The 24098-nt window shown below is 39.7% G+C and overlaps 1 protein-coding gene across 1 annotated transcript in view; it reads left to right on the plus strand.

Annotated features, from left to right (window-relative positions):
- Window positions 1–222: 222 nt before the first annotated feature.
- Window positions 223–24098, plus strand: part of ABCB5 (ATP binding cassette subfamily B member 5) — a 35397-nt gene continuing 11521 nt past the window's right edge. Inside the window, exons 1-20 of the mRNA XM_030445228.1 lie at window positions 223–302; window positions 799–891; window positions 1929–2013; window positions 2131–2179; window positions 3165–3318; window positions 3773–3839; window positions 4065–4256; window positions 5358–5529; window positions 6521–6645; window positions 7823–7997; window positions 9103–9216; window positions 9988–10098; window positions 12421–12546; window positions 13854–14057; window positions 15252–15422; window positions 19275–19436; window positions 19913–20155; window positions 22082–22228; window positions 22644–22748; window positions 23533–23610. Coding sequence (XP_030301088.1) covers window positions 843–891; window positions 1929–2013; window positions 2131–2179; window positions 3165–3318; window positions 3773–3839; window positions 4065–4256; window positions 5358–5529; window positions 6521–6645; window positions 7823–7997; window positions 9103–9216; window positions 9988–10098; window positions 12421–12546; window positions 13854–14057; window positions 15252–15422; window positions 19275–19436; window positions 19913–20155; window positions 22082–22228; window positions 22644–22748; window positions 23533–23610 — 2529 coding nt within the window. The 5' untranslated portion in view covers window positions 223–302; window positions 799–842. The remainder of the gene's footprint in view (window positions 303–798; window positions 892–1928; window positions 2014–2130; window positions 2180–3164; window positions 3319–3772; window positions 3840–4064; window positions 4257–5357; window positions 5530–6520; window positions 6646–7822; window positions 7998–9102; window positions 9217–9987; window positions 10099–12420; window positions 12547–13853; window positions 14058–15251; window positions 15423–19274; window positions 19437–19912; window positions 20156–22081; window positions 22229–22643; window positions 22749–23532; window positions 23611–24098) is intronic.

Below are 24098 nucleotides of genomic sequence, written 5' to 3' on the forward strand. Positions count from 1 at the left end.
AGGGTCCCTCTCTCTGCGCTGTGCAGCGGCTGCGGAGACCGCCGGACGGATCCATCCCCCGAGGTTTCCCTGCGGGTCCCTCCCACCCCTCCACCTTCACCTGAAACCCGAGTCGAGGGCGGGCGGTGCCCGATACTATAAAGCCCGAGGCCGCTGCTTGGAGCCTCCTCTACTTCTCAGGGACGGAATCCGGGCGGGCTCGGTTGGGTTGGGACGGGACGGGACAGGGGCTGCTGGCTGCAGCCGTAGCCGTCCGGGGGCGGGGGTCGGCCCCACGTGTGGGCACAGCGTGGGTTGCGAAGGTGAGCAATGAAATAACACGGTGGGGAAATACACAGCTAGAAATCTATCAAGAAGGATGTTTAAAATAAAAAAAATCGTGGGTATTTGGTGAGTGGCACAATGCACCTGTCTGTCTTTAGCCATTATCGTTATAATCATGATCGTGTTATGATTGTTCAATAATACTTAGACAGAAAATAGTGAGGGAAATTGTCTCTTCTGTAATAGATAATCCACAGTACTTAATGTATGAATGGTCTAGGTAGGGATTTAGCATGAAATGCTGTTAAAACTGGCTACTGAGTCGCATTCCATTGTATTAGTTCACGCTGTTCTTAAAAAATACTTTTAATGAGGAACTATCCTGCTGTTTAGGTGGTGTTCTAGTTGTTATATTTTAGCAAGACAATGTTGAGACCAAGTTGTAATGAATCGTGAAGAAGACCACAAATATTTTAATGTGTACTCTTTAGATATCTAATTGGTATGTTCTTTTTTTTTTTTTTTTTAATGTAGGTTTTGATTAATGTGACTTTGTAAGGATAAAACAAAGAAGAGTAATGAAGGATTGTTTTGTAAATTCCACAGAAAAGGACCTCTCTGATGCTGGTAAGCCACAGACAAGAAAGCAGAGCTTGTGTTTGAGGAATGTGTTTCACAATTCCAAAACCAAAGCTGCACTATAACTCTTTCCTGATTGCCATAGTGGTTTTGTAGGAGATAACCAAGGACTTTTCATTAAAGTAAAGACACTACATGGAAAATGCTAAGCCATGAATCATTCCACCAAGTTCAACAAACTTCATTCACATGAGTAAAACTATTTAGGTGGGTCTTATCCTGGGCATGAAAGCCCTCCTAATATAAGTTCAGTAAGGTGGAAGCACATTATTACCTCTGAATGCTTGTCAAACTAATCTTTATAGGCTGACTCACACTGAAAATGGTATGTGGATAATTCTACTCATAGTGAGTCAGTAGTTAAGTTAAATATAAATTTGGGGTGTCTGGTACGTGGATGCCTTTTCTGCCCCCATGAATTACAGCTGGCTTTCTACTGTCATTGCTCATCAGGTTGTTAATCCATTTATTATATCTCAATTTATGCATTTAGAATTATAAGCTTTCTGGTATACAATTCCTCTTTTCCTTAGATTTCTAAAGCTCCTAACACAAAGAATATGGGACTGCTGTCATACAAAAAAATTATAAGGACAGCTATTGCAGGCAAAGACACGATTTTTCAGGGAACTCGGGTATTATGTGTAACCTACAGCAATTAACCTGCACTGTAAGCAGTTCCACTTATTTCAGTAGGATTTCTCCTTGTTTACATTCAGTTGTGTAGGTATTTGCAGAACTGATTCTTGCTTTTAGTCTTTGATAGCCTTTCTGTATCAGTGTCTTTTAATTGTAAATTGAAGTTTGTTTCTTTCTCAGAAATGCAACTGTGAAAACTTTTCTGGAGTAGAGGAGATTAATTGAACTGACAGGGAGTTTCAACAAAAATTTACCAGTTTGTTCTACAAACAGGAGAAAAAGCTATTCTTCAAAATTTAGTGCAAAAGAATTGACAGTGAGCCGCAAGAAACTGGTACAAAAGAGGGATATTATGTTTTAAAAGTCCTTTTTTTTTTATTTTACAGAATATGAAAGCAAGGGATATGCCAATCCTTCTTTACAGCATGATGAAAATCTGGAACAAAGTGAACAGTTAAAGTCCAGGAAAACGTAGGTACTCTTTGACCTTAACATACTGGCTGCATATGTATACAGTGTGGGGTTGCGTTTTAATATGGCTCTGCTAGGAAAAGCTCATATTAATTAATCTCTTCTGGTTTTCTCTAGGAAGGAAAATGAGAAGCCAAAGAAAAAGGTGGTTGGCATTTTTGAACTGGTTAGTGTCCACTTTGATGGTCTGTTTTATATTTCCTTTTCTTTATTTGTCATGAGCTGTTTGTTTATGGAGAGCAATTCATAGAAAATGAAAAACCAAAGAAGCCTGTGACCCATTTAAGGTCAGAGTCCCACCTCAGTGTATTGGTAGCACTTGCACAATATCAACCTTAGGATGAGGCTCACCCATGGCTGGGGTTGATGTAGAACATACATACTGCACAGGCCCTTGTCTTGGCTTTATTTATGAACAATTCATCCTGTGTTTGACATCTGAGAGTTCTGCTGTCCAAGGAAACCAGTGGTATGGTTTTGTCACTTTTCTTTACAGCAGCTATTCCCAAATGACTCTTACATGTGGACTTGCTTATTCTGGAATAAGAGAACTTTTGTTCTTCTTTGGTTCACTCCATTTACACTTTGGAAGAGGGTTAGGGCATTCAAGAATAAAATGTTCTGATTTTAGATTAACCACATCCAGGAATAGTTGTGGAAGTTTAAATTCACATCCCTCATTAAAACAAAAAAATGTTCAAGGGTAGACAAGCCTTTAAGATACAATTTCTGTTGCAAGAATATTCTGCTGGTAGATATAAACTGGTTGCTTGTTGATAGCTCACTTTTGTTTACATTACAAAGACCTTATCTCGGTAAATATGTAACTTACTGGAACACAAAATTCAACATACTGTACAGAGTAGATCATGACTTAGAAATTTGTAGGACACACACTGGCTTTTTCCTGATGCATCGGGGAGGAACCACGTGTCCTACCAGTGTTCTCCTAGTAGGCTGAATACTGATTTAAAGATATGCAAGACCTACTACAAAATTCTTATGCTTGGAGTTTGCTTTCAGTTGTAATGTTGTTGCTGCATAGGATATGTAGGTAGAAACAGAGCAAGTTATGTAAGTTTACTCTATGGTAATACATAACTGCTGATTATAATTTTTGTTTTTGTTTTTGTTTTTTAATATGCTCATAGTTTTGCTATGCAGACTGGGTGGATGTTCTTTTGATGGTGGTTGGCTTGATAGCAGCTGCTGCAAATGGTACTGGATTGCCCCTTATGATCATTGTCTTTGGAGAGATGACGAACAGCTTTGTGCTAAGTGGTGTGAAAACAAATGTATCAGAAGGTAAAAAGTTAAAATTAGACTTTTCTATATAAAAATTACATTTTGCTGTCAGGGTGAGATAAATTTTTCCCCCAGACTATGCACTGGTGTTCATCTGAACCAGTATATAATTAGGAAAACCTACCCTGCTGCAAGTTACCCCATCGCTTTGACCAATCTTTAATGACTTAAACAAGATAAAACCAGTGCATTGCCTCTGCTCTTTATGAATGAGCTTCAACTTTGGCAAGATAATAAGGAGCATGACTGCTCTCTATATAATCAGTTAGCAGACACTACTATTACCCTTCTAGTTTTTCTGAACTTCTAGTAGTTGCCAAATGACTTTGTATTTTGCAAAACCCCACTTGTAAGATACAAAACATTCAAAAACTGATGACCCTAGATTGCCATGATCTATACAGAACATAAAATACTTCCAAAAAGTTTACTTTTCTTTTTCCCTCCCCCCCAGATGCTTCAGTAAATAGTTCCAGCTGTCCATCAATTCCAAGCATAGATATAGAAGCTGAAATGACCAAGTAAGAGTCTTTGGACTTATTTTGTTTTTTCACTTTGTTATCCCTATTAGCAGAAACCAAATGTTTGCCTTCTCAAAAAGGGCAAAAAACTGCCTTTCAAATACTATATCACAGGCTGCAGTGTTTGCTTTGGTGGGGTAAATGAAAATTAGTTGCTGCTTTGTGTGTTTAAATTCACTCACAAGATAGAGCTGGGTCATAAGGCTGTTTGTTCCCTTATCACAGGTTCGCTTACTATTATGTGGGACTTGGCTTTGCTGTGTTGATCCTGAGCACCATCCAAGTATGGACATTTTTGATTTCTGCTATGAGACAGACAGCAAGGATCCGGCAGAAGTTCTTTTTTGCAGTGCTCCATCAGGAAATGGCTTGGTTTGATACTACCCAGATAGGAACACTGAATACCAGGCTGACTGAGTGAGGGCTCTCTTCATTTTTGACCCCTCTTAAGTGTGACGTTTAAAAGACTGTTGTTTATGTTCTGTGGGATAGCCTACAGAGAGTTAAAAAAAAAGCCAAAAAAAACCCCTAAACAACCAAACCTCAACTTTGAAATATTACTGCTCTGAAGGAGAAATTCATTATCATTTTCAGCTTCATTTGTTCAGTTTCCAGGCTATACACATTAGAAGGGGTTTTCCCATGAAATGCCTGATGTTGGTTTTCTAATGTCCATGAAGTACGTGGCAGACAGTACTAGATAAACTAAATGGAGACAGCAGAGCTGTTTACAAACACTGAAAGCTCTGACACTTTATTGAATGGAAATGAGCTCGCTTTTACGTCCAGACAGATCTCTGGTTGGACTGTGTCCAGGCCATTAAAGTCTTTGAAGCTTTTCCACAGACTTAAATAAATTTTGGGATGAGGACTGTATACCACAATATGCATTGAGATTATATACATCAACACAAATTTATTTATTTATGGAATTTAAGATGACTTTGGACAGAGCCATGTCCTGAAAGACATAAGAGAAGCTTAAATGAAACCTCTCTCATCTCTTAACATCTGTATGTGCTGGGAAGAGAAAATGGGGAAGGAAATTTGTATGAAAACAGAGATTCTCCTGAAGAATGTGTTTTTCTGATAGAATGGAGATAACCCTTGATCTCAGTCTGTAGACAAAATTAAGAAACTAATGCTTCAGAGAGCTGAGTGGAAGGAATCATTTAGAGATGGTCAGAGAAAGCAAGGAGAGTGCTTAGTTGTATTGCTCCATTTGGATTCTGGATAAGGCAACTAGGTCATTTATGACCTAGTGACAGGGCTTAGAAATAGTGAAGAATGATGTAAGGTAGACAAAATGAGTCCTAAAAAGCAGGAGATTTCTGCTGTGTTTTGACCACACAAGAGGCTAATGGAACCATTCAGTAGCTGTGGTTAGAAATTGCACCGTGACAGTTAGGAAATGGCAAAACTTCTGACATGAGGCCACACACCAGGAAATTGGGGGGAAGGGATTTAGAATGAAAAGTATTCAAAGCTAATGTCTTTTTTTATTATTATTATTTAAAGTGACATCAACACCATCCATGAAGGCATCGGAGACAAGATCTGTATATTTGTCCAGTTTTTTGCCACATTTGTGGCAGGGATTATTATAGGATTCATCTACGGGTGGAAGCTGACACTGGTGATTTTGTCAGTCAGCCCTCTGCTTGCTGCATCAGCAGCAGTTTGGTCAACTGTAAGTGTGTGGAGTTTAACAAAGCACCCCAGAAAAAAACATTACCAGTTTTATGCACAGTAAAATGGGGAGAGAATGGGAGAAACTCAGTGTGGTTTCTAAGTTAGGAAGTTGGCCCTGTGCTCGCTTTAGGATTTCTGGTCCTCCTGGAGATGTCCTCTGGGTTCCCAAGCATAGGTGTGCATGTTGTATTTCCTTCTGTCCACCTACTCTGGCCTTGTGTTTTGTGGCAGGAGGGTTGTTTGCATTAGAGCATCTTCCTTGCACAGAGCACTGGCTTAGGCCAGCACACCAGCCTCTCACTCTTCCCTCTTGACACAAATGCCTCTTGAGCTTTGCATCTGCCTGCATGGGATACCACATCTATTGCTAATAATTTGTCATGTTTCATGCTATCTACAGAGAAGATTAAGACATAACACAGATATCATAGATAGGAGTGCTACAAATTAGTGAAATACCTGGAGAGGTTTCCCTTTCAGATAGGAAAACCCATTCTGATCTGCTGTTAATGGGTGCTGCTTGTCTTCCTCAGTGGTTACTAACATACAATACTGAGGGGGTTTTTTTGTACTTCACACATTTCAGATAAGGTAGGAAGAAGAGAGGAAGCTGCAATGTGACTGCTTTGCCTACTTCAATGTCTGATCTTACTTTAGCTTACGAAAACCTCAGGCACACCTCCCTAAATGCGTGCACATCGGTGCAGTTCATAAGCTGTCCTCAGCTTGGAAGTGGGTCAGTCGTGAAGCTCAGCTGATGCTCATGTAGCCTTTCATTGTAATGAGGACACAGTCAGAGAAGTAGCTGGATTTGGGGGAAAATTTAGGGTGCAAAGAGCTGACACCCCCCCTTTCTAAGCCTCATCTTGTGCCTTGATCGCTGATTATACTTGATCACCAATACAAGTACCTTGATCATTGATTATACTTGATCACCAATACAAGTACTTTCAGTAAGCTGCAATAACGTTTGCTTTTCAACTTTCCAGCTCCTGTCAACCCTTACTACTAAAGAGCTGTCTGCTTATGCCAAAGCAGGAGCTGTGGCAGAAGAAATTTTGACAGCCATCAGGACTGTTGTGGCTTTTAATGGACAGCAGAAGGCATTAGCAAAGTAAGTTTTTAAAATAACCTTTAAAATATAGACAAGGAGTTTGGCTGTGGGTTGGATTTATAGGTTGAGTGTTGGTTTGTTTGTGGTTGTTTTGGGTTTTTTTGGAGGGACAGGGGAATGGGATTCTCCTTTGTTTAATTTTATGTGTATAAGAAGGAAAGTTCATCCTGTAATTAGGCAGCTTACCAGAAAATGAAGATGTGTAAATCGACTGAGTGACTACAGCCTGTTTTATGCTAACATTGCAACATAGACTCAAATTTCTCCTCTGATGGAGAAACGGAGTTTATTTTGAAGTGAAAATGGTGAAAAGATCTCTGCATAGTAGTGAAATGCAGCAAAGCATGCAGTTAATTTCTTAACTCCTAGAACATGTGTGCTGCTGTTTTGATCTGATTAATGAGCTTATATTCAAGCTTCAGTGGGTAACAGCCTTCAGTAAAATTGCTTCACTGACTTTTATTACTTTAATGATCTGCACATAACACTGGTAGTTGACCTAATCCAGTGCTGGCCTTAGTCACATGTCAGAGGTGACGCGGAGATGGCTGACCACAGTTATTCACGTCTCAAACAGTAACATTCACTATACAAACATGGGACATCACCCAGTGTAGATGGGAAAGGCAAACTAGAAGACCTAATGCCAACTATGCCATCCATTAATATCTTTTATCTTTTTCAACTGTCATGTCTGCTCTGGTCTTGTATGAGATTTCTAAGGTGATGTTGGCCCTAGCTCAGGACCCTAGAGGCTCCTGCTTTCAAGAACTGAGCTCTGACTGTCTTACAGCACTGCATTCTGCTTACTGGGATTTGTCCTTCAGTTGCAACACTATTAAGACTGCTTTTGTTTACACAGTAAAGGCAAAACAAACTTAAAACTGCCCAGATCGGTTATCCCTCTCCTCATCTTCTTGGTCCCTTGTGGGGCCTTCTTGGACCCTGTGGGAGCTACTTCAAACTACTTTTTCTGGGTTTTGGAGGAGGATTCTAGGTGCAAAGTAACTGATACCCAGGTAACTCTGTGTAAGTTACAAAGGTAACTTTGTGAGACTTTAGTTGCTTTTTTTGGGAACAAAAAAAAAATCTTCTAATTAAAAAAGGACACTGAGAAGTATCAATCAGAAGGGAATTTAGTAGCTGTCAAATTAATGGTTTCCTTATCTACTTTCAGGTACGATGCTCAGTTAGAGATGGCTAGGAGTATTGGACTGAAAAAATCAATTATCACTGACACATCCCTAGGTGTTTCACAATTTATTATCTTTGGATCCTATGCACTTGCATTTTGGTATGGAACCAAGCTTACTGCTGAAGAGGAAAATTATAATATTGGCTCTGTGTTAATTGTAAGTACAGCAATGCAGCTTTGCGAAAAGTTCTGTAATTTCAAGAAAATAGTTATGTAAGTGGTGTATATCATAGAATCACTGAGTGGTTTGGGTTATAAGGGACTTTAGGGATCATCTAGATCCAGCCCCCCTGCCATGGTCAGGGGCACCCCCCACTAGACAAGGTTGCTCAAGGCCCCACCCAACCTGGCCTTGAACACTTCCAGGGAGGGAGCAGCCACAACTTCCTTGGGCAACCTGTGCCAGTGTCTCACCAGTCTCACAGGTGGATCTCTGTTTTGTCTCCAGTGCTTGATAAATTATCTGCCCCAGTTGGTCTAAAAGAAATGAAAGGAAGGTATTCATCTTACATAGCTTGTGATACAACAACTTGGAATAGGGCATGTTGAATTCCCACTCTAATCACTGCAGAAGCAAAAGTATCTTCAGAGGGTTACATTCCTCACTTGGTCTGGACCCTATTGTAGGGCAAGATGAACTACCTAGAACTAGAAGTTAGGAAGCAAAGAAAAATAACAGACTGGAAGCAAAACTCTGGCTAGCCACTAGGATTAATGAATGCCACTGGTGTGCTGCATATGTACTGCATATGTACATTTGGCCCCAATGTCCTCTCTATATTTTGTTTTTACTTGCAATAATTTACCATATATTACCAATATGTTTAAGTTGGTATTGGTTTGAGGGTATTTTGCTATCTTCTTTCCATCAAAAGCATGGCTACATGCCTAACTTTCACTCTCATGACTTCTGATGTTCTTCACAGCATGTCAAGTTAGTTGTTTGTCCCACAGGTAGGTTTCCAGTTATGAAATTCTGGACTTAGTTTTGCAAGCCTCTTAGCTTTGGGAACACCTGAAAAGCAGCAGAGATATTTGTTCTACTTGATAGAAAATGCAAAATCAACAAAAAGAAAATCCATTCATGCCACATGAGCATGTGTCAGTAGTTTCCATTCACCCCAGGAAAAGGGGAGTGAATTGCATTTTTCATTTTAACTCTCCTGGAAAGGGGTAACTAGAAAGACTTGGGCATTAAACATCTGGGCACTGGTGACTCTGTAACCACCACTAACTGTGATGCTTCCCTCCATCTCCTGAAGGTATTCTTCTCTGTGCTCATTGGAACCTTCTCCCTGGGCCAGGCAGCTCCCAACCTGGAGAGTGTGGCTAATGCACGTGGGGCTGCCTATGAAGTATATCGGATTATCAATAAGGTAAATAAATAGAAAAGAAGCCTTTTACTGAGACAAATTTTTTTTTCTTTTTTTTTTTTTTTTTTTTTCACTTAACACGCATAACAAAAGCACACAGAAATCTCTAGACTAAAGTCTACAGATGCCTACCACTGAGACCCGTAATATCTCCATTCGTATCAGGAAAATTGCCTTTTATTTGTTACCCTATACTATTTTTTTTTTAAATGCATGTATGCACAATTTCAGCTGAGTTGGAATTTTTTTGGTGTGGGGAATTTGGTTGGGAGTATATTAATAGTGCTATTGAAACCTATAATAATGTAAAGCTGCAGTGCTGATGTGATTAAAAAGGGCTTCCACATTGTTATCTTGGTCTTGGTGTGTTATGCAGCAATTGCATATCTGTGTTTATAAAGTATTTTTAAAAGTAGGACTAGAAAGTTCACACAGAAATGGCCCTGTGGTTCTTGATGTGAGTGTAGAATTCTTCTATATGGATAATTGAGGGCCATGTCTGGCTGCATGATAGTACACTTAAGTTCCACAATTACAGATTTTCTGCTGTGGATTTTGTTGCATTTGAAAATGTGCTGTATTTGTCAAAACAGAATTCACAGTTAATGTTCCCCTGCATCAAGCATCCTGTGAGTAAAACACCACAGCTCTGTAGTGGTGTGCTGCAGTGAAAACCAGCAGCTAAGAAAGCAATGGAGAGAAAAATATGTCCAGCTAAAATAGCAGTTCCAAAAGTGTAATAAACAGCAATATATTTTTAAAATGTCTTTCCAGAAACGGCTCATAGATAGCAGTTCCAAGGAAGGCTACAAACCAGACAAGCTCATAGGAGAAATTGAGTTCAGAAACATCCACTTCAGTTATCCATCCAGACCTGATGTTAATGTAAGTCTTCATTTTGGATTATCTACTGTACTGAAATTCTGAAGCCTGTCTGTATTATTTATCTAATCTTGTTGATGAATGCCAAATGCATTCCTGTCCTGAGAGATTGTGCACTACTGAGAAAAAATTCTGTTCAAGGACAAAATTCTAGATCTGTTGCCACTGGCTGCCTGCTCCCTACTTTCATGTACCAGGCAAAGCTAAGAAGAATGTGTTACTTCTGGGTCTGACTTTCTGTGAACAAGAGTTCTGATAAACTGAATAGTAATTTTCAAGATCTGTCTTTATAACTTCCAGACCTTACACAGTTAAACCAGGAAGCTCTTATTTCCAGGCCCTTTCTTGTTGAGAAAAGTGACCTGTAAGATAGGCTTGGCAACAACTATGCCATCAAATGGACTGAAACATATCATCCTAAATATACATTTAAAAGTCAAGTGTTATTTTGGGCAGATGTTAAAACTGCTGTTCAATAAACAGATGTCTCTATTCTTTGCCAGTTGAACTTCCCTTAGTAACTGTGTTGTGCAGTGCTGTGTACATCAAGTCCTGGTGATCTGCTGGTGTGGCCATACAGTTGGTTTGACCTCTCTACCAGTTCATAGTTTATAATCAGCAGTTTATAATCTTTTCAAGACATTGTCAAAGCTGAAAGGAAAAGGGATTAGCTGCTGCTGTTACTTTATGAAAGAAAAGGTAGAAGTAGAGATTTCTAATGTTGGCAATTAGAAGCTGGAAATGCCAGTGAAGAGATGAGAATTGGAAAGCTCATGGCACTGTGGCTATTTCTTCAGATCAGTCTTCCCACCTCAGCCATCTGAGATCTGTCCCATGGTGCATAGATTTGCTTCCAAGACACTGGAGCTGCTGAAGGACAGACCCAGAGTGAGGCTTTCTGCCTAACTGAAGTCAGTGAAATGCATCTTCTTTCACTCTTGGCTCAGAAATCAGAAGTGACAGAGCAGACTCCTCATCCTTCTTCCTGAAAGTGCTGTTCCAGCTGATGAGCTGTGCTATGGGTCTGCATGCCAAATGGGAGGGAAATAAGAAATACTTTGTCATCCTTTCCAAATCTACTGAGTCAGCAGCTCTTCCTACTAAGAGTACCAATGTGATTTAATACAGCCAAATGAAATCAGGAAAGTATCCACAACCTCCCAGGTAATTGATGCAACACAGTGTAATCGCCCCTGTCCAGGTTAAACCAAATCAAAGAGATCTAAGGAGTTTCATTATTGTCAGTTTTAGTCTTAGCAACACCTTGCCCGATAAGAGTTAGAAATAGTCTATTAGGTGGCTGTGAATATTTGCATCTGGAGAAACTGTGGTATCCAGTTTATATTTCTTACCTGATAATGCAGGCACCAGGATATCAGCTTCTTGGAGATACAAATCCTCCTGGATGTAACACAGGGAGAGGAGAGGAGAGCAATATTGCAACTATTTTAATCTTTCATTGCAAAAACATGTGTAGGCAAAATTATAAATCAGCCTGGTATAAACAAGAAGAGTTCCCATAGAAGCCGAATATTTTGGCAACTACACAGCATTACTCATATATGACATGGACAACTTTGAAAAAATGTTCCTAAATGTGAAACTGGTAACAAAGATATCATTAATCTATAAGTACTCCCCACCTTGCTGAGGCTGTTAGCAGTAAGGATTGGGATTTATTAAGGGCTTTCCAGCAGTTACTTTGTGAAAACAGCCATTTATATTCTAAAAATAGAGGGAAGCAGGCTTGTTTCTCAGCAATAATATTTAGCATCTGAGAATATTTTTCTGTGAGATTCATAACTAACTGTTATGCCATTATCTAGGCACTCGAAAACAGAAGATGGCAGGAGGTTGCAAGACCCCTGCTAATACATCAGACAAACTGGAAAACATGAGCTATGAAGTTTAGAGAAGAGTTAGAGTTCTGTGGCTGTGCCTGTGTTAGCTGATTTGAGTGTGCTGGGGAATGTTCCCAGGCACTGGAATGCAATGGTCTATGCAAAGGAACTCTTAAAATGTTTCCTGGCATGAACTTGGCCTGTTCCAGTTATCAATCTTCTCGTATAATTCCCAGGCTTGGTTTGGTAGCCAGAAGGATCCAGGGACCATTCCCAGAAGGCAGTTTGCTTGTAGCCATCCTGTTTTGAAGGCTAATACCCTTCACAGATGCAGGCTCTTTCATATCAGTGCCCTAGAACATTTTTAGGTACAACAACCTTACTAATAATGCTATATCTTCAGTCTGTGCCCCTTATTGTGCTTCCTTGATTATGCTACAGTTACCTTGACAGACATGTGGTTGTTTTGTTTGTTTCTTCTCAGATCCTCAGAGGTCTAAACTTGAAAGTTCAAACTGGGAAGACCATTGCTTTGGTTGGTGCCAGTGGCTGTGGAAAAAGCACAACTGTTCAGTTGTTGCAGAGATTCTATGATCCTATCCAGGGAGAAGTGAGTGCCTGCAAGTAAACCGTGAAAACTGAGAACTCTTAGGATAAGCACCAGTTTTCCATATTTACTGAACTTTAGTTTTTTGTGGGTTTGTTTGTTTGTTTTGGGGGTTTTTTGTTTGTTTTGGGGGGGTTTTGTTTTGTTTTGTTGTTGGCTTTTTCTTTGTTTTGGTTTTTTTTAATTTGAGCGTACCTCTGCATAGTTGAGTATTTCCACAATTTAAATTTCAAACTGTTTTCTCCTCTTAGTTTGACTCCATTGTTTTTCTCCTTCTTGTGGACTGTGCCAGAAGTAGTAAATACCACAGATCTTTGAATAGATGCAAGATTTGAGTTTAATGTTATTTTCATCAACAATTGGCTTTGGAGGTTCTGTAAATTCTTTTTAAGCAAAGAGTACTCTGCTGTATTTTGCTAATTTTTCATTGAATGTAAACTAAAACCTAGAGAGTTTCCCTATTTTATGTGGTTGTTTTCTTGGCTCATTTTTTTGCTATCTGCTAACCAGCAGCAAAAGTTTCCATCAAAACACATTTGTACATCTGCTCTACCACTAAACACTAGATCCAGTGAGTTAAATGGGAATACTTCTCATACAAAAATTCCAAAGGAAAAAAGGAGGGAAAATAAACAATAAACTTTTAAGGAAAATGTTCTTATATTTAGTATTTGAAGAATGCTACTTAGTAGTTGTTACTGCTAGTCGTAGCTGAGTAAGAATTTCAGAAGTCAAACCTTGAACTATTGCTATATCAAGGTTGTCTATGCAAACACAGTTGTCTCTTATGCTTACTGTTTCTGTGGGTGTTTTATCTTTGACCCCATGCCTCATTTTGCTGTTCTTCTCCTGGGCTCATGTCAGTGTTCATAGGACCACATTTCAAATGACCCAGGTTAAAAATAACTTTCCTTTTTAGTCATCTTGGATTATTTCTTTGGTCTGGTGTAAAGTACAGCTCCAAAGGCAGTTGTATAGCCACAACTGTGAGGGCAGATGACTGGCACAGGGGCATAAAAACAGGGTAAAATATATGGATGGTTGTTGAAGGGAAAAAAGCAGCTAAACCAAACAACAAAAAGCCCACCCTGATTTATGCTGGTTATGCTGCTTCTCACTGTTTTCTATCTTATGCACTGGGTGAGAAAATTACAATTAGAACTTCTCCCCAGAGTAGTTTTCTGCTAAAGACAATGGTTTTTTCCATTTTTTCTCCCTATAGCTGGTACTTAAGCCAAGTAAGAGTAAGTAAATGATTTCTTATTAAAAGAATGCATTTCCTCAACTCTGACATACACTTTTCCTCTCAGATTACCTTAGATGGTCGGGATATTCGGACTCTTAATGTAAAGTGGCTAAGAGAAAATATTGGTATTGTGAGCCAGGAGCCTGTTTTGTTTGCAACAACAATAGCAGAGAACATTCGCTACGGCCGAGAAGATATTTCTGATGCTGAAATTGAGCAAGCAGCCAAGGAAGCCAATGCTTATGACTTCATATCTAGACTTCCTGATGTGAGTTCATGAACTTCTTTTGAGTGTAAGGACGAAAGGTCCATTTAGGCCGGTGTCCTGTTTCTGAGAAGAGAGAGCATGGGAATTCAAGTAGTAGTATAACTTCCCAAAATACACTTAGCCTCCAGCAGCTTTCAGTTCAGGGACTTTCTGGACTTGATATTTTGCCTTTGTTTGGTTTCCCTCAAAGGATTTGTGCTGAAGTACAGAAAAAATGTGAACGTCTTAACTCAGGAAGCTTTACAGCTGTGTTACCATCCCTGCTCATCTCATGAGGTGTTGGGAAGAGCTGGGCTTTTAAAGAGAAGATCCAGAAATCAAAAATCCTTTGTCAGGAGCTGTCTGCACATCCATTAGGAAATAAAGGATAGAAGTAAATAATTATGTCCTGAACCAAGGCAATTTTTTGCAGCTGGGAGATGGAGTTCTCCCTCTGTCTGATCTGAGCTGTCTCCTAGCTATAGGTAGGTGCCTTACTTCTTTAGAGTGGGAAGTGAGATCAATCATTCAAAGCATGTCCTCAGGAATGGATCATGATACATCCATCCTTTTGGTACTGCAATTAAAAAAATGTGGAAAAAGTGCCCACCTAGAATTTGATTTCAAGTTATTCTACCACCTCTTAAGCATGTGCCATTTCTTAGTGTGTCAGCCTGCTCAGAGGTTCTGTCTTCTCAGAGTTATTTGATCCTATTTACTCCTAAACAGCTATATAATAAAAAAACAGTAGATTTTGAGACTCACCACTTTGGAGTGGTAGTTGGTTCCTACACAGTCAGTAGAAACCAAGCCATGGCTCCAAGGAGGGTGTCTCAGGCTCAGAGGAGGAAATGGTAGAGGTCCCGGTGAGTTGCTGTGATATCAACTCTTTCACAAAGTAGACAGTCCTTAATAAATACAGAGATGTCTTACAGGCTTCTCTTGAGAAAACCCAGGGTATGAAGCACTCTCTGAGCAAGCAGAAAGAATCACAACCTTAAAGAACTGTAAGTTCAAAGTTAGGCATGTATATTATGCAGTAGGGGTGGGAGGGCTTGGCTAAGGGCTTGATGGATGTAGCTGCATGTTTGCATTGCTCACATCAGCTTGTTAAACTACCTCTTGTTTAGAAGTTGAGTTCTTATGATTGCACAGAGAAGAAAGTATTTCATTTGAGACATTCTGCAACTTCTGTTTTGTTTTTTACTTGGTTAGAAATTTAACACCATGGTAGGGGAAAGAGGGGCTCAGCTGAGTGGAGGACAGAAGCAGCGAATAGCTATTGCCCGTGCCCTGGCAAGAAATCCCAAGATTCTTCTTTTGGATGAAGCTACATCTGCACTAGATACTCAGAGTGAATCCATAGTTCAAGCAGCTCTTGATAAGGTAGGAGCCATATTATTGTTATTGAAGCTACCGATTACCATGAAAAGGTGCAACAACACTTAACAAAAATACATGTACAGTTTTCAATGTATGTTTCCACTGGCATAAAGAAGACTGGAAAATAAATTTTGTACGTATCTTTCAATATTGGGGAGTTTAAATGATCAAAAATTTTAGGAATCATGTCTGATTGGGATTTTTAATGCTATTACTAATTACCAAGATACCTACACTCATGTGTAACTGTAACTTAAGTATCCTGCACTCCCTTCCTCAAATCACAACTGTTCATTCACTGATGAAATATGGATGGCATCTTATCAGGGCAAGCTATGAGAGTGAAATGGACTTTTTTTAAGGTAGATCAATAGAAATGTTTATTATAATATTCCTAGGAATTTGTTCTTCATTGAACATTTTCTTCATAATTTTCAGAAATCTCTTGAGATTTGGCCATTTTATTTCTTTACTAGAACTGAAGGCAAATCAGACCCTACATAGAACACAAAAGCAGAGACAATTGCAAATATTGAGTCTCTGACCCCTTTGTGTTTATCATCCCCCCTCAGCTCTATGGTGGGCACTCATGCACAGCAGAGCTCTCAGAGCTCATACCTGTGCCTCTGTCCCACCAGCTCATGGTCTTTTCCTTGCAGCCCTCCATCATCAGTGGTTCCCAGCAAGATGTAGTGAAGCCTGGAGGCCTTGATTAAAAAAGAACATCGTGGTTGGGCTGGCATGTTTTGAGTTTGGCTTTGTTTTTTTTTTTATTTATCTAATGTACATTATTTATACTTTTATGCAGTTTTGAAAACTAAGTGAAAAATCCTGCCTTTCATATCATTAGTTATGTACAGGGAGATGTGAGTTACAAGTATGGCTCTAGGGAAATACAGAATTTACCACCTTCATTGCCAGTCAGTTCAAGTCTGAGGTAAAATGCATCTATCAGTTATATTCACATGACTATACTGCTATTGTTAGTACTGAAGCATTATGTAGATGCAAAAAATAATCTAATTCCTATATAAATTACATTATTGCTGCAAAGTTAAGCACAAATAGATTGGCAGTTCAGCCACAAGTTACCTGCCTGCTGCATGTTCTTTAATTCCTTAATAAAATACTAACCTTTTCCAGAAGCTTATCACCTCAATAGGAATCACAATTGTTTTGGTTGGAAAAGACCTTAAGATCATCAGGTCTAACCATTCACCTAGCATTGCCAAGTCCACCGTTAAACCATGACTCTAAGAGCCACATCTACACATCTTTTAAATTCTTCCAGGGATAGTGACTCTACCACTGCCCTGGGCAGCCTGTTCCAGCTCTTGACAGTGTTTTCAGTGAAGAAATTTTTCCTAATACCCAATCTAAACCTCCTCTGGCACAGCTTGAGGCCATGTCCTTGTGACTTATCACTTGTTACTTTAAAGAAGAGATGAACACCCACCTTTCTACAACCTCCTTTCAGACTGCAAAGAGTGCAAGGTCTCAGTCTCTTCTTCTCAAGACTAAACAATCCCAATTCCCTCAGCTTCTCCTCACTTGTTCTCCAGACCCTTCACCAGCTTTGTTGCCCTTCTCTATACTTTCTCCATCACCTCAATGTCCTTCTTGTAGTGAGGGGCCCAAAACTGAACACAGTACTCAAGGTGCAACCTCACCAGTGCTGAGTATAGGGGCACAGTCACTGCCCTAATCCTGCTTCTGATGAAGGTCAGGATGCTGTTGGCCTTCTTGGCCACCTGAGCACCCTGCTGGCTCATATTTACCCAGGTGTCAACCAACAGCCCCAGGTCCTTCTCTGGGCAGCTTCCCAGCCACTTTTCCCCAAGCCTGTGGTGCTGCACGGTATTGTTGTGACCCTAATGTGGGACCCGAGAGCTGGCCTTGTTGAATCTCATACAATTGGCCTTGGCCCATCAATCCAGCCTGTCCAGGTGTAATGCATAACATAAAGAGATCACCCCATTAAGGCAACTGTTTTATAAACTCTTCCTCATCCTTCAGCATGTTCCCAGAAAACACCAAATTGAACACTAAATCATAGCTTACTCATCTTTTCACAGCTTTTTGATGTCCACCAATTTAGTCTCCAAGTGGGATTTACAGACTTCACAACATTCCTGGGTAGAAAAAATGGTGCTAATATTGCCTGTTATTTTCACAGCTGGGGAGCAGAGATATTAACCTCACAAACTCATGCTGTTTCTGAGCAGTCACACACAGATTGTTGTAGTGGGCTGTTTTTCAGGGAACTTTGCATCTTTAAAAGTATTTGGTTTGTTCTGGTCACAGCTCCCAGCTGCAGTGGTGAAGGTTCTGCAACTGCACATTAGGACAGTCATGGAAATGGCACTGTGACAGACCTCCTGTGACAGGCTCAGAGTGACTCAGAACTGTGAGAACTTGGTGCCAGTTGTAGGAAAAGAATCACAGAACAGTTTGGGTTGGAAGGGACCTTAAGGATCATCTAGTTTCATCTCCCCTCGCCATGGCCGAGGACACCTCCCACCAGACCAGGTTGCTCAAAGCCCCATCAGACCTGGTCTTGAACACTTCCAGGGATGAGGCATCCACAATATTTCAAGGCAGCCTGTTACAGAGTCTGACCACCTTCATACTGAAAGTTTCTTCATAATTCTAAGCTAAATCTCCTGTTTTCCCAGTTTCAAGCCCCTTATTCTATTTCTACATGCCCTTGTAAAAAGTCCCTTTCTAGCTTTCCTGTAGACCCCCTTCAGGTACTGGAAGGTTGCTATAAGATGTCCCCAGAGCCTTCTCTTCTACAGGCTGAACAACCCAGACTCTCAGCTTGTCTTTGTCAGAGGGGTGGTCCAGCCTTCTGATAATCTTTATGGACCTCCTCTGAACTCACTCCAACAGCTTTGTCCTTCCTCTGTTATGGCTTCCAGAACTGGTACTCCAGGTGATGTCTCATGAGAGTGAACCAGAGGGAGGAAAATAACCCCTCAAATTTCTCCTCCTGCCCCCAAGCCACTGTCTGCTCCAAGCATCAGGGAGGAGGGCAGCAGCTCCCTCCTCTCTCCAGCATCCTCTCCCTCCTCTACAGCATCCTCTCCCTCCTCTCCAGCATCTGCCCACTGGCCCCAGCTCCCTGACTGCATGAGGACTCTGCACACCACTGGGCTCTGTGGGGGATCTGGAGGGGGATGGAGCATGGAACCTGCAGGCTGAGGCTTTGGTGGCTCTCACTGCCAAATCTCAGCAGGCCCCTCCGGAGAATGGACCAGCTGACAATTTGAGTTATAGCTTATTTCAAAAGACTGGCAGAGAGCTTAATGGAGTGGCTAAAATTCATTTATGACCCCAGATGTGCTCCATTCCTCTGTGCTTTCCTGCTAAGTCTTCTCAGAAGTTGTGTTAATGTTATACTTCCAAAAATATTAATGGATAGTAAATGAAGAAAATATCCTTCTTTATATACTAGATACCCTGTCTTTATTTTAGAGAGATATAACTAAGTTCACTGCATTTCTCTTGGTTGTGTACATACACATAGAAAAGCCTTTAGCAACTTTAGCTCAAATAGTTCAAATTTGGTTAAAAGTAAAGTAACCTTAATTACAGCCCTTAATACCTGCATTGCCTGTCTAATAAGATTAATGTGGTGTTTTCTGCCTGAATTTGGCAAACGAAAATGTCCTCAAACTGGTAAAGAGGCATGAAACTAGAAGAAAAAAATCTTTGCTTGTAGAAAAAATAATTATTTTTAAAGTTTGGCTTTGATTTATATTATAAATGCCCCAAAATCACTTTGTTTTATTTCTGTGCTGTTTGCTTGCACAGTTTAATGTAAGTTTCTTTGGGTTGTTTATTTTTTGTAAGGCTCGGACTGGTCGTACCACTATTGTGATTGCTCACAGACTGTCTACCATCAGGACTGCTGACACTATTGCTGGATTTGAGAAAGGCATTGTGGTTGAACAGGGAACACACAGTGAACTCATGCTGCAGAAGGGGGTCTACTATTCTCTTGTAATGCAGCAGGTAAGGGCAAATTATTTATTTTCTTTCTCCATTTCACAGACTTGTGAAATGCTGGTATGTGGAGCCATTTTCTCTCTGTTGGTCCTGCCTGCTATCCAGCTGGCAGCTGCTCAGCTGCGTTAGTTTGAGGGGGCGGGGGGGACAGGCTTGGATTTCTTGGGGGTTTTCCCCATAAATGTTTCACATTTGTGCAATCCAATATGTTAAAAAAGTGAACAGAAAGCACAGGCTACGTAATTATGTCATAACCACAGAATCATTTAATGGAATAAAATTGATCATCCAGGTTGATTCCATAGACTGCTTAAAGGAAAAAGAAATAAAATCAGGATCATTGTCATTACATGCTAAGATACATGTGACATAGAGGCAACAGTGACCATATGATTCAGACAGCAGTACTCATGAAAAAAAAATTTCCCTTTCTTCTCCCTGTTCAAAATGCCCTGTGAGTCCATATCCTCAATTCTCACTAGGGTTGTAGCAATAATGTTCAAGATGATGGGACATCAGAAGAAAGTGAAGACATGAGGGCTGATAAATACGAAGAAAGTGACAGAAATGATCTTGTGGAGGCACTGACTCTTCATGATAATGTTGAAGAAATCCTAGACATGATGGTGTCTGGGAAGGGCAGCATTCGAAGAAGATCAAGCAGATATAAGAAGTGCTCTTCTAAGGAAAACTTCTTTGAAAAAAAGAAAAAAAAAGAACTGGAGGTTGGTATTAAAATTTTAGTTTAGAATTTTTGTGGTAACCGGCAAGAATAAACAGAAAGCACAAAATTTTAATTATTTTAGATAGCTGGCTGCCATGCAGCCTTTACTTTGTTGCTGTTATGGTCAGTAATCACCAGACTGAGCATTTGCCCTAGGATTATTGAGGCAATCACATATGTCTTCCCAAAAACTTGTTTTTAACACTATTGATAGTGTGCATCTGGAAAAAAAACTTGTGCTGTTTATTCGTCATGTTTCATAAAATTAAGTGTATTATTGCAGTGTTATAGAAGTTTTCATTCTATTATTTCTAATTAAAATTAGTTGTAAGGTTTCATTTGCAGGATTTTTTACTTCGTGGTACTAGTGAACAATGTAACCCCCATGTGCAAACCAAGTTTTAAGGCACTTTGGAATATCATATTATATTTATGTCAAGTGAAAAAGTATATATTGAAATCCTAACATTTTTAAGTGCAGTTGAAGTAAAAAAACATTATTATCTCTCTCAGCCTTAGTATATGTCTTTAAGCATCCAGTTCTGGAGATTTTTATTTAGGTAAAACACTTTTATTTCTACATGACATTTGTCAATTAATGCCATATAGGAAAATCAAGTTTAAAAACAAAACACTGATTTGTCAGAATCGGGTTGTTCATGGCAAACAATGGAGGCAGATTTCTAGAAGAGTCAGGATCAGACTTTGGATAGGCAGCTCAACAAAAGCTTGATTTTGTCTTTTCCTATTTCATACTGCTTGAACTATACCATGAGATATACTGGAAAAGTTGTTTAGTAGATTGTTTTGGGGGCTTTTTTTCGCCTAGCTTCAGGACCCTTGAAGTGCAGAAAAAATGTAAATGTAAAAATAACAGATCCTTTTAAATCTGTGCAAGCTGTATCTCATCTATAATACAGCATCTGATTATTTTAAATACTTGTGAAAGCCTGAGTGTACTTTGTAGCTGTCACTATTCCTTCTCACTAAAATATAGCTTCCATCTTATACATGTTTCAAATACTATAAAAGAACTGGATCCATTCCTATTATCACAAAGATATGCAACTTCAAAAGATAATTTTGTCTCTATATTAATACTTTTTAATACTTGTCAGAGGAAGTAATAGGTGTTCACATTCAAGACTTAAGTATTTGTCACACTGACAGAGAATTAAGAAATTAAACGTCCAACTGTTTAATTACTTATTTGGGGAAGCTCAACCTAATTTTATGGTTGTGGCTTAGCCATTCCTATTCAGCATCCAAAATATGGAATAAAATAACTATGAAACAAGAGTAACTGACTTGTAATCCTACCTAATATTTTCTCTTACTTCCAATATTTTCATTTTTTCCTTTTCCAGAACTCCCCCTGTGGAGGCACAGACATTTGAATAAACTAGTAAAGCAGAACAGGGCATTTTTTGTATTTTCAAAGGAGATGCTGGCTAACTGACTGTAATATATTCCCCTTTCATGCTTTTGGTAATGATGCATAAGCTATAGTTTGCAAAAGAGAAAGATGACCTCTCTGCCCAGTTGCATGGCTGCCAGCCCGCTAGCATTTAGCTGGACCAAGGGGATCTTTTCTGTGCTCTGAACAGTGAGACTTTTAGTTCTTTATAAAGATTCAAGTGTTAGTTGCCATTCATGATGGCCAGTCCTCTCTTTCAATGAACTGTCCTGGCCCTTCTCCCCTTATGACTTGGCCTTTTGTTACATTTTTGCCTCAAAATTTTTGACAGTGCAGTTGAAGTTCCAGGATAGGAAACAGCAAAGCTGCAGATCTCCAGCATGTCTGCTCACTCAGAGAGGGCTTTCAGTAGTTTACCAAGACAGCTCACTACTCAAAGCCTAATGAACACCCACTGTCTGGGGAATTTCATGTTTCCAAGGAAAAATTGCAGCCTGCCCTTTCCTGTAGGAAGAAAATCTCCCTGCTGTGCCTTACTCAAGAATCTTGGCTCTGAACAAACCTGAGTGGCTGTATGTACTGCTGGGAGTCATTGCTGCTGCCATCTCAGGTGGGGTCCATCCTGCATTCGCTGTTATATTTGGAAAAATCATTGGGGTAAGTATTTTTTCCAAATGGATGTTGCAATCCTGAGCCTCTCTCATGTTCATCCAGCTCTCCCTGTGTAAGAGTCTGTGTGGGATTCACTTGTAAAAATGCACCCTATAAAAACCTTATAAATGTTGGTGAGGTGACCCTCTAGAGGCAGAGCCTGGTGGAACTGCATCTGACTACCAGACAAAAGGTAGAACAGTAGTTGGAGCTGGAGGAACAAATTAATAAGATGGAATTAAGTGGAAAGCTGGACTGTCTTCTGGCCCTCCACAGAAAACTGACTGCAGACTGATTTCAGGATCCAGGATACTTGCTAAGAAAAAATCAAAGTAGATGAGTTTCTTGAGATGAGGGCTGGTTTATGTAACTGGCAGTTATTGTCTATGTACTAATTTCTGTGGATTTTTTTCTTGCACAGGCTTTTCAAGAAACAGATCCAGAAAAGAGGAGTAAAAACACTGTGGTGCTTTCTTTAATGTTTCTTTTAATTGGAGTGATTACCTTAGTAGCATATGTAGTCCAAGTAAGTGTCACTATATTGAAATGTTTGAAGTGTTTGATTCCCCAGCAGGCTGCAGGTATAATTTGTATCAATGTAGTTTGAGAAGCAAAGCACCAATTGCAATTTACACACAGAAATGCCATGGTTCTTCCTTAAGTATGTGTTCTTTATCAATGTGTATACCTAAAGATATATGTCCATATTTGTTGCTGGTTTAAATAAACCACTGAAAGTAGAAAATAATGTGTATTTAGCACGATTTTAATAAAAGTAGAGAGTCTGGCCTTAAAATTCAAAGTTAGGACTGGCATTTCTCATTGACTGGCTGTAGGCTTTTGCCAAAGTAAGTTTAAAAGAGAGTCTTTCCATAACAGATGGCCTTCTTCACACCATCAAACTTTTGTTTGTTGTCCTTATAAGTGTTCCACACATTTCAGGAAACATTTACAGCACATTGATGTCCACATTATAAAATCCCTTAGTATGACTAGTGAGAGCGACTGTCTCTAGTAGCAGTAATAGGTAGGGAGGATAATGACTAGGCGGGCTGATGATCTATCTTCTGATGCTGCTGAGGCATACAAAGAAGGCATTACAATGAATCTCCTGATTATTTTATTTTTTACCACATTACTTCCTTGCTGTGGGAAAATAACAGCTTCAGGTTCTAGGAACGTGCATGGCATTTTTCCCAAGACTTGCAAGTGCACAGGGTGTTGTAGGAGACTTTTTGGTGTCGTTACATCTGTTCTGCAGTTAGAGAGTTAAATCATACGAGAAAATGTCACTTTCTTTCCTCCCCCAGGGATTTATGTTTGGGAAGTCTGGGGAAATGCTAACAAAGAGGCTCCGCTCTCTGTCCTTCAGAGCATTACTTCAGCAGGTATGAATTATGCAGCCAGGGTGTCCTGAGAGTCAGATGGCTTTTGCAGACCATAACAAGGTACACATTGGGTATCAACTATCTGGTCTGGAGTAGAGAAAACAGCATATCTCTTCTACACTAGCTTAGGGAAATATACAACTTTTTTTCTGAAAGTCTCCCACATCCCATGTACAGTTTTGCTTAGTGCTGCTACTGAAAATGGCCTGATTTTGAAGGATTGTCATTGCAAATGTACACACTTCTGACATGCTACTATGCAAGCAGTTTGCAGCTGTGTGTGCGTGCAAGGGTTACCAAAATAGTTTAATCTCCCTTTGCTTGGGTGGTTATAGTGCAGGTCTGTATTATATAGATTTAAGATTAATCTGTTTAGTTATTTAGTTTTAAATATATATACTGCATTCCATAGCGAGTAGATGATTTTTACTGGAAGAAAAAACATCAGATTGGTCTATTGCACCATAGATATATACCTATATATCTAA

The sequence above is a fragment of the Calypte anna genome, chromosome 2, assembly GCF_003957555.1.
Source record: "Calypte anna isolate BGI_N300 chromosome 2, bCalAnn1_v1.p, whole genome shotgun sequence".
NCBI lineage: Eukaryota > Metazoa > Chordata > Aves > Apodiformes > Trochilidae > Calypte > Calypte anna.